This window comes from Oryzias latipes, chromosome 3 (genome assembly GCF_053564925.1).
Source record: "Oryzias latipes strain Hd-rR chromosome 3, Olatipes_Hd-rR_3.1".
In the NCBI taxonomy this organism is placed as follows: domain Eukaryota; kingdom Metazoa; phylum Chordata; class Actinopteri; order Beloniformes; family Adrianichthyidae; genus Oryzias; species Oryzias latipes.
In genome coordinates, this window is record NC_136239.1 from 22533673 (window position 1) to 22544145 (window position 10473).

Below are 10473 nucleotides of genomic sequence, written 5' to 3' on the forward strand. Positions count from 1 at the left end.
TGAAGATTTTCATTCATCCAGGTCATGTTTTCACAGGGTAACTTGTGTATAGGCGGGTATTAATGAGGGCAAATACCTGTATTTTTCTGACTCTAAGTCTTTCTGGAGTACAGGTCGTAGCAGCCAAAAAAAAGGCATAAGAAAGATGAGAAATTAAGTACCACTGGAGAATAAGTTGTACTTTTGGGAAAAAAGTACAATGTTGCGTCAGAATCACTTCTGTGTCTGTAAAAAAAAATGTCCTAATGCAAGTAAGAAAAATATAAAGTTCAGGAGTAGAACGATCAGATTCTACTTTGTTTGTTTTGGATGGTGCCTCTTCTTCTGCGCTTCAGTCAGTAACAAATACTGATACACACCTACAGTACCCTCTAGCGGTTGTTAGTGGGCAAACAACTATATATGAGCCTTTTTGTGTTTATAAAAATCACATATTAGTCGCTCCTGAGTATTATTCGCAAACTATGCAAAAAAAGAAAAAGCCCAACTTCTACTCCGAAAGATACGGTAATCTGTGTTGGATGTTTTATTTGTCGGTGCCGTGGAATGAACCCTACATGTTGGATGTTTGGTGTTGTCGTTCGTCCTTGTTGTGTTTGTGAGTCTCTGTAGAGGTGTGTGCTGTGCTGCGTTTGTAGTATGATGCTTTTGATTTTTTTCTGCAGGTACTGGAACCATTTTGTCCCTTCCCTGAGCATGATAATTTGGAACCAGAGGAGCTGGGAGTCATTCAGCCATCGTGCAGCACCACTCTGTTTACAACCTCACAGAAAGATTTACACCTTATTGCATCTGCTTCCTCCTCTCTCATCCACCTAGACTCTGCTTCTTCTGTCTCTGAAACTGAAGATGTCTCTGTCCCCCTGACTGTAGTCTCTTCTTCCTCTCTTCCAGTTTGTGAGTCTGGTTCTCCTCCACCAGCTCCTCTATCAGACTCTACCTCTGCCTCTCAGCCGTGCTTGGTGGCTGGCCCTTTGTTTTCTAACGCCACTACTACCACACACTTGGAAGCAATTCCAGTTGACAACAATTCACACATTCCACCACAAACCCAGTCTGTACCACGCGTCTGTCACCCCTTCGAAGATGCTGTCACGACTCGTCTTCCTGAGACCTTATCCAACGAGTCTCGAATAGAAAAAACTCCTCAGGAGATGCAAAATACCTCCCCACAACCTTCAGATAATGGTGGATCACAGATTTTAAACTGTACTTCTGATTCTGTTGCGTAAGCTTTGTGTAAAACTAGTTCTTCAGCTGCAACCAACCTTAACAGTGAGTGTGTACTGAGCCTTGTATTAAATATAAGATGATGCCTTTCATTTTAAACACAAAATTATCTTTTTTTATAAGTGTAAGCATTAAAGACTACTTTATTATACTGTGAGCTTTCTTAAAAAGACTGCAGATTTGGCATACACTCTGCCCTTTTCCTGCTGAAAGCAGCCATGCACACTCCCACTGTTGTAGTTTGACTAGTTTTGCATTTGCAGAAATAAGTAAAAATGATAAATAGCTTTTCTGAACGGCTTTAATTGGTTTTCCATAAACGTGTGTTCTCAGGAAAAGCCCTCAAGTGCCAATGACTTCACTGGGAAGCAGCCAAATGTCCCAAAAAAATGGACGGAATAATTGAAAAGTATGGAAAAGCATTTAAGGAACATACAGACTGACAGAAATTAGTCGAAACCTCAAGACAGATTGTGCAAAATTTCAGAGGACTAATAGCTGCTGAGTTACAATTGATTTGAATATAATTTGTGATTATACAGCTTTTATGGGTCAAAAGTACTTAATCAGGTGCTATAACCTTCTTCTGAGTCTTTCCCTCATCTGTCAAGTACAGTGAAGTACATTATTCCTTTTAGTTTGAGCTCAACAAAACACCACTTATATAGACCTAATAAGTTGTCTTTGTATTTAGGAAACATCCATGGTAACCTAATTTCTTCCACATTAATGGCCTTTCTTCCCTCTCAGTTGTGCTTGTTTTTTTTTCTTTCAGTGGCTGCAGCTCCTCACCGGATTTCTATCCCTTGTTTCTTTTCAAATGCACCTTTTCAGGTTTTTTTCTCAGATTTTTTTCCCCTCAAGAGGCAGATGAAGCAACAAAGAGAGCATGTTTCTCCTATTACAACCTTCATCCTGGTTCTCATCACTTGAATTAGATAGTGATTTTTATTATTCCTTTTTATTTTTCCTTTATATTGATGTTCCATGAAGTGTTTTTATTCATATTTTTTTTCTTTTTGTTTTGTTATTGTGCTGTCAACTATGCACTTGATGTGGTCAGTGCCATACATTTGCTGTGATTTATCACTTGCAACACTCATGTCTTTATATTTCATTTATTGCACTCCAAGTAATACATGTTCATTCTTGACTCTAACCATCTAAAGAATCCAAACGTCAGTGATATTTATGTAATTTTACCTTAATAAACCTATAATTACATTTTGTATGTTTTTTGCCACTTTGTCATCATTTAATTGTCAAATGTTTGTTCATTTTTTGTTGTTTTCTCACTCATCATTTTTTATACCAAAGTATTCTGTTTTAACTAATTATAAATATAACACACTTCCTTTAACTGATGTGATTGAAGTTTGTCCTCTTTTTATGAATCACTTAACTCAATTCTCTGTTTTTCTAAACGCATATAATCATCGAAAAGTTTGCGATTCCAAAATCTTAGTGATTTTCTGTTTAATGCGGATTTTAGATTTTTCTTTTCTTTTTGTTTTCGTTTTTTTCTTCTTCATTGGATTTGCTGTTGGAACAGGTGGAAGAAGGTTTCAGGACAAAGAGCAGCCATGTTTTTGGTTTAGAGACCTTCTGAGAAAGAGACGGGAGGTAGAACTGGAGGTAGCAGATGTTGAGGTCCTCTTTGGGAGAGACACGCATGGATAGAACAAAATGTTCCATATCCCATCCTCCATGACCCTCCTGTCTAACCACATTTCCCTGGAAAGTCATGTGCTTGTATGTACATGTGTGCTTTTGACAGGTGCTGGAGAACTACAATAAAGGCAAAACAGCTTTACTGTCAGCAGCCAAGATCATGGTGAGTCCCACAGAAGTGGACTTGAACCCAGAGACCCTGTTTATGGATGCATCAGCAAACTCTCAGCAGCCGACGCCTACAACCCACCACCGCAGGAACAGTAGTGTTCGGTTAGTACACGAGGCACTGCTGTGGGTGTGTTTGAGTCTCAAACTATATATGGAAAAAAAAAGCTCCTATTGCTGTGTGCAGTTTGCAGTCTCAGTACAGAATGATCCAAACCTCATCCATCTTGATTTAATATTCATTTTAGAAAATGTATTGCAGAATCTGACTTTCATTTTATAGATCTTTTAAAAAACGTCATTTCTGTCTGTTCTGTTTTGTTTTTGGAAAAAAAAAAGACAAAAACCATTATTACGGTAAGCAAAGCATGCCAGTAATAACTTTGCATAATGTACTCCTTTCTCTCATGCACGCCTGCACGCTGTCTAACAACAGAACAGTTGTAACGTATGGTAGTATTCGATTCCCACCTTGTCCTCTCTGGTTTAGCCCTTGTCCAAAGTTGGTGTGAACTTCTGTTAGTAACAACTGATATGATTTAATGTCTTGTGCATTAGATGCTAGTATGAGTGAATCTGCACTACTAGGATACACTCCTCTGGTGCTCCTCATTAAGCCAACGCATCTCCCTGCTCCTCTTGCACCAAGTACGAGGTAAAAAACAAACATGCAATTTCATTCCCTCCAAAATCATCAATAATCTAGTGTCCCACATGTACAAATCTGGCATTGGATCAGAAGATTCTCTGTGATGGTGGAGGGAAATTCTTTTCTGTTCCATGCCAGGAGAGAGGACATGAAAAAGCATACGATGGCTAGATGAAAAGCACCATTGGCCTCTAGTCCCTTTTCTCTGTTCTTTCATCTCTGTAATATGCAGCCAGAATCACATAGACTCGATTTTAGTTCTAGTGTGAACGTCTTCAGCCTCCTTTTAGTCCTCTAACTTATTTGACCGTTTTTAAAGTCTGTCCTGTGTTCTGGTTTGTTCGTTTTTTTTCCCCCTTTTCTGCCTTTATCATAACTCTCCAACCAACTTTTATCCTCTCCTCCAGTTCTTATGCCCAATCTGAAATATCTCTGGATGGTTTCTCTGAGTGCCCACCTCCACCAGTGCCTGTAGTGTTGCGTGGAGCGCGGGAGCGCCTGGCGGTGGAGCTGAAGGACCGCAAAGCCCCGCTGGCTGTCATGGAGAGCCTCTCGGACGCAGAGTCGCTCTATAGCCTAGATTCCCGGCGCTCTTCAGCGGCACTGAGGGGTTCACCAATGCTGGGTAGCTTGCCGTTCCCTTTGGATGCTCCAATTCCAGAGGAGAACCCATCTCTCAGCTCTCGCACTGAGCTACTGGCAGCAGACTGTCTCTGTCAGGCATCACCGGAACACCTCGGTGAGGTTGGACCTTTCTTTACTCCAGTGGAAACCACATCCACCCCTGATCACCCCATGCGTCTCTCTCCCTCAACACCTCGCTACAGTGGACACCATTCGCCGGCTCTTCTCGGCCAGAGCGTCTTGGCTCAACCTTTCCAACCGCAGCCTAATTCCAGCCTATCGATGTTTCCCGATGGAGACCAGATACCCAGTGTCTACAGTCCAGGGACCACCCCAAATGCTCCCCTCAGCCCTCAGTTTGGCTCTAGACCAGCTGATGGGGAAAAAGCATCCTGGGACCGGGAGATCACTGATAGATTGTTAGGTGCAGGAACCACACAGGGAGTGTCCGTCCCTCCACCGCAGCTGTCTAATGGAAACCCCAGCCAGGCAGTGCTGGAGTTCGCACAGTACCTGGACTCTCTTTTCAGACTGGACGGGAGCAGCTCGCCACCTCTTGAGCTCTCAGATGGGGAGTCTGAGTCTGGCCGGGGCTCTTTTGGCCAGGAAGAAGGAGCAGATGGAGACGTGCAGCAGTTTGATGAGAAACAGCTTCTGGCCAGAGCAACGCTGGAGCCAAACCTTGTTCCAAAGCCCCCACGCACATTTGCTGAATCTGCTGATCCTTCTTCAGGAATTTCTTTGTCCCCCTCCTTCCCTCTTTCATCGTCTGAGGAGCTTAATGACCTTTCTCCAAGTGAAGTTCCCCCGCCAGTCATCCACTCCTTACGGACATCCACCCCTTGCCACTGCCCTGAAGAGAACACACTATCATCCATGGTTTAGTGTGACCTGAGGACTTCAGCCTCTATTGAGGTGGGAGAGTCTAAACCTTAAAACATATCATGGAAAAAGCATGCAATGGAATCCAGCTACCTTTCACAAAAGGCCCACAAAAGCCCAGCTCCTACAGTATCCATTCTTCAGGTGTCCCTTCAGTCTATAGCCTTTTCACATTATTGCAATGACACAAAAAGTAAATACCTCTCTCTGCATGTCAAGGGGCTGTGCTGCTTTTGGGTGTACATAAACAACTGTAGCTTCACAATGCCATTCTGACATGATGTGTTGCCCCTGAGGGTAAGTATCTGCATTACACCTGATTCCTGATTTAATAATAACAAAGGGAGAAGCACTGTCACTGAGCAGGGATAGGTAATGCTGTTTAAAAGAAAAATGGTTAGAGTCGGCACATCATCTGGGCTGATGAACTGTGCAACTCCCTGCCCCACCAGAAACCTGTCCAGCTTATTTTATTTTTATTTTTTTACTTCTCAAAATGTGAAGATGGATATATTTGTCAATAAAGTGAGAACACATGACGACATGTTGCTCAGGTCTACAGGGAACTGGCTTTGAGAAAGAGAGTGTCATGTTGGTGGGAATACGTGTCTTAAACTTTTAGTGATTGTGATAAAGTTAATATAAATGCCTATGGATGTCTTGATTTACATTTTGTAATGCATGATTTTTTTTATTTTAATTTAATTTATTCTTGAGGAGAATCTGTCACTAAGCCACTTGTGTTCTTTGGGTTTGTTGATACACATCTTAAAGCTAATTTTGACCTTTTTTGCCAAAAAAACAATCCAACAAAACTTTTTAAAAAAATGCATTGTCTTGCCAAATGTATTTATAAAATGTATTTTTAACATGTATTTTGCTTTATTTAAATGAAGGTTCAGTTCATTCTCTACTGTAAGAACTCTCCTATGTAGACTGTTAGTCAGCAGCACTAGGGACATGATGCCATCCAGACATAAAAAAAAAAGACACTGCCCTGACTTTCATGTCAAAGACACAACCTCTGCACGTTGAGTTTGAGCAGGTAACAAACTAGATCAAAGTCATACTCTGCAATTATCTTTGTAAAACTCTTAGCCACATGCCCAGGTCAGATTCTGCATGCTTTGTACAATGAAATTAGCATGGTTGGTATAGAACAAGTCTTGTTATTAAGCCACAGTGAATAAGCTCCAACCATCTTCATCACATAGACTCCTAATAGCAGGTGAGCGGGTCACCAGATGGGACCAAACTGCAGGTTGGAAAGGGTTCCAGGATGTCGCTTCTTGTAGTTCTGAAGGTGCTCGAAAGTTGTTTTTTGGACGTCAAGGCGTTTGCTTCCCTTTAATCTGGTTCACCTCAGACATCCTGAACATTGGACTGACTGAACGGATGGGCCCTGGCCATTAATTCCAAACCATCTTTGTTGCACACAATCTTCCATACCACTCTGGGTATAACAGGTTGTTCAGTTATTTATTAAGAGTTCTTGTTGTCACTTTCATTGGTGTATTTGACTGTATTTTTATTCTTATTACATCAGATTGGTTTGATGTCTGTGATTTTTAGAAGTTTTTAACGACAGTGCGGGGAAATCTTTTTGGATTTTTTCCTAACTGTAAGGCGTTCTGGAAATACGATTTTTTTTCTGTCTTAGTGATGATTGACATTCTGTCATATCATGGTGACAAAAGCTTTTTTTTTTTCTCTCTCCCCCACACACACACACACATACAAATGTGTCAAAGTTGTGAGACATGCTGTAGAGTGACAGCCTTCTCACAGTGGTATTTGGTGAAACGACACTATCAAGCTTGGAGTCACCGAAATAATCTCTTTGGTTGGAACAGGATTTATTGAGGTTACGCATGGCAGACAGTTCCAGCCATTTACAGTCTGAAAACACTTTGATGTTAATGCTGTAGCTTAGCTCGCAGCTTGTTTTTCACACACACACACAGAAAAATCACCTGAAAAATGCAGTTTGTTGCACGGTGATGTGTACTGCACTGTCTTCTGTGTGTACTTACTTCTGCAGGTGTCTATGAAATGATAAACTCCAATAATCATGTAGAGAACAAATGTATATCAAGATGACAATTATATTAAAAGATATCAATATTGATGTTTACAAAATGTTTTTCAGCTTATTGGCAGATGGGTAAATTTAGTCAGCATTGAAAAGAATAATTCAACTGTGTCTTGTCCATGTTTATCTGGTTGCATCTTTTTATTTCTGTCCCTCAATAAGAATGTAATTGATCCCTCCCCCTGCCTGTAATGGAATAAATTACAAACTATGAAAACTGAGTCTGTCAGTAGTGTGAGCAACTAACTCCCTGATGTCAGTAAGTGGATGATGGTCTGTTAATCATGGTTAATTATATCCTTCTGATATTTTTTCTCCTTTGATTTCCCATAAACTATTGGTATCATCTCAAATAATTTGATCATTTTTTTAAGATTTTGTTGTCTCATTAGTTTATATTTATTACAGGTAAAGTGTAACTTTTATGTATATATATATATACACATATGCACATACACACACACACACACACACACACACTGGAACGCACAACTAAGGAAAACCTAAAATGTTGTCTTAGAAAGCTACTATTAAGTAGCAAATGAATGCTAAAGGCTCGTGATGTGGTACTTGGGCTACATATTTGTTACAAAAAACACATTTGCATGATATTTAAACGGTCTAGATAAGGTCATACAACCTTTAGGAAAACTGTGGACGTCACAGTTTAGACTATGCTCATTGGCCTCCTGGGTGGGCACAAACTATAACTTTCTCTTGACAGATTTCTGTACTCAAACATGCATCCATCCATTTTCTAAACCCGTTTAATCTCTTTTGGGATCATGAGGTTGCTGGAGCCTATACCAGCTACTGTTGGGCGAAGGCAGGGCACTCCCTGATGGGTTGCCATCCCCTCACAGAGCCACACAACTACAGCAACAGGAATACATGCAACCTGATTCAGAAACAAGGATCATTCATGTTATTTTTAGAATTTGAGGTTCTAGCGTCTACCAAAGGGATTTAATTTAACTAATAAATGTGGCATTTCTTTGGAAAATCCGTGTCACAAAAAAAGAATCAACCTTTTGATATGAAGTCTTACAGAGATACACTTGTGTATATTTTAAGATTGTATCTCCTCAACTGCACAGCTCTCGTCTCTAATGCTCTGCCTGTTTTCCAGCTGTCTCTGCACTAATCCCTGCGGACTCCTGGGCTCAGGTGTGTTCCTTCAGTCTGATTTGGGAATATACCAATTCACTTTGTCTAACTTTATTCTACCTACCACTGTATCTTTCAGAGTCTGCTCAACTAAACACACCTGATCCAGGAAACCTGCCGGGATTTGCAGCCCTGGAGGAGCAGGGTCGGTGCAGCCTTGTTTTTCTGTTGCTGGCTACATGGCTGCAGTCAGCATGGGCTCTCTCTCACACAACACTGTCTTTATCCATAAAGTCTGGTTTTGCATTTTTAAGCAATGGAAGAATCAAGGGTTTTCCTGCATGAGCCAAGATTCCAACCGTCAACCGTTCAGCAAGTGAACATTATTTGCTGATCCCAAGCTGCCTTGATGCTAACAAAGAGCTTTTTCATGAGTCTGCACCGTCTCAATGCCAGTTTAATACATAATTCAAAAGGGATAAACTGGGGGGAAAGTGACCGAACCCAAATATGGCAGCTTTTCAAAAAAATAAGGATAAACTGGATCAAACTGAGAGTTTTTATTGCCTGGAAAAGTTCTTAATGACATATAAAAGCTAGAAATAGTGTTATTGTTAACTATGGTTGGGAAAAATCCTGTCAAACATAAAACAAAAAAAAGTGTCTGAGTGGGACAAAGATCACAAATTACAAATAAAAATAGCAACAATTGATCTAACTCGAGAATTTCCAGATAAGGCATTTGGAACTTTTTTTTTTAACCTAAAGTTTCATGACATTTTTAAAGGTTGTTTTTCTTTTAATCTTGTGAGTTGGAGAAATGTGTAAATTAAAGGGTGCTAAAAACAAAAGTCTTAAATTCAGATACAAGAAATTACCGTACCATTTTTTTTAGTTGCTTCACAGTCTGGTTATTTTTCCTTAAAAAAAATCTCACCCTTTTTTTTGTTTTTTTTGTTTTAAATCAGAGAACTCCCATCATCTCACATTGTGAAAAAGGGTGTCAAAATAAAAATGCTTTGCAGTCCAACACGAAGAAAACCTTTGGTCATCCTAAATGTGTGTTTTGTGAGGATGTTTTTTTCTCCTTTTTTTTTTAATTAAACTCTTATATTCACAGTGAATAACACATTTTGTGTTATTTATTTGAATCAAATGCTATCAAGATTTGATTAACAGTGTTGTTTTATTTGAAAAACAACACTGTGTATATATTCTGAATAGTTTGATGAATTTTAGTTGTGAATGTTTTCAAATAAAGCAGGGGTGTCAGGGGCACTTTCGCATAAATCCTTTTAAATTTTGTCCAATTATTAAAACCCACATAACTCCATTAATGAAGGATCAAACTGTCCAAAGGAATTAAGAAAAATAACATAAAACTGAGCTAGAAAGAACATTTATTACACGTTTAACATTTTACAAAAATAGGTTGCACACAGCCTTGCATCCGACTGATGGTTTGATGACAACAATTTGTCTGCATACACACATAAGACCTGCAAACATTGAATAATTACAATAGCTACACATAAATGATATGTAATCAGCTAAAGAAAATTTTTATTTTAAGAAATTAAAAACCTTTATGCCCGGGCTTATAGTTTGGCACATGTGAAATAAAGGATAACAAAACTACATCTTGACAATTTTGACATCCCATAAAAACATTAGACACTGTGCTATATGTAAAACACAAAACACTTGTATGGTGCAACTGTGAATCAGTAGGTACTATTTTAAGCTTCTTGTGCATTATGGGATAACTGTTGCACAAGTAAGTCTGAGTCGTATATTGCATTTGCCAAATTGTTGTCAGGGTGACATGATTATAATAGATTTTTATAACCGTCTAATGCACACCTAACTATTGGTGCTCTTCAGCTAAATCAGATATATTTTTCAGGAGTGTCAAACTCCAGGCCTTGAGGGCCGGCCTCCTGCTGGTTTTCTAGAAATCCTGCCTAATCTGCTGCTGATTACCTTGATCAATTAGTAAATAAGGAGCTTCAATGTCAGGAAAGTTGGAAAACATTTGGGACACCAGCCC

At 39.6% G+C, this 10473-nt stretch overlaps 1 protein-coding gene across 6 annotated transcripts in view; it reads left to right on the forward strand.

The window, feature by feature from the left end:
• The window catches only part of dagla (diacylglycerol lipase, alpha), a 38537-nt gene extending 31004 nt beyond the window's left edge, over nt 1–7533 (forward strand). For 5 of the 6 annotated variants that reach the window (XM_023953428.2, XM_023953429.2, XM_078945172.1 and 2 more), the window contains 3 exons: nt 3008–3174; nt 3409–3426; nt 4126–7533. In XM_023953428.2, coding sequence (XP_023809196.1) covers nt 3008–3174; nt 3409–3426; nt 4126–5227 — 1287 coding nt within the window. In that variant the 3' untranslated portion in view covers nt 5228–7533. The remainder of the gene's footprint in view (nt 1–3007; nt 3175–3408; nt 3427–4125) is intronic. The other variant, XM_023953431.2, reaches the window with a different exon arrangement.
• Nucleotides 7534–10473: the final 2940 nt, after the last annotated feature.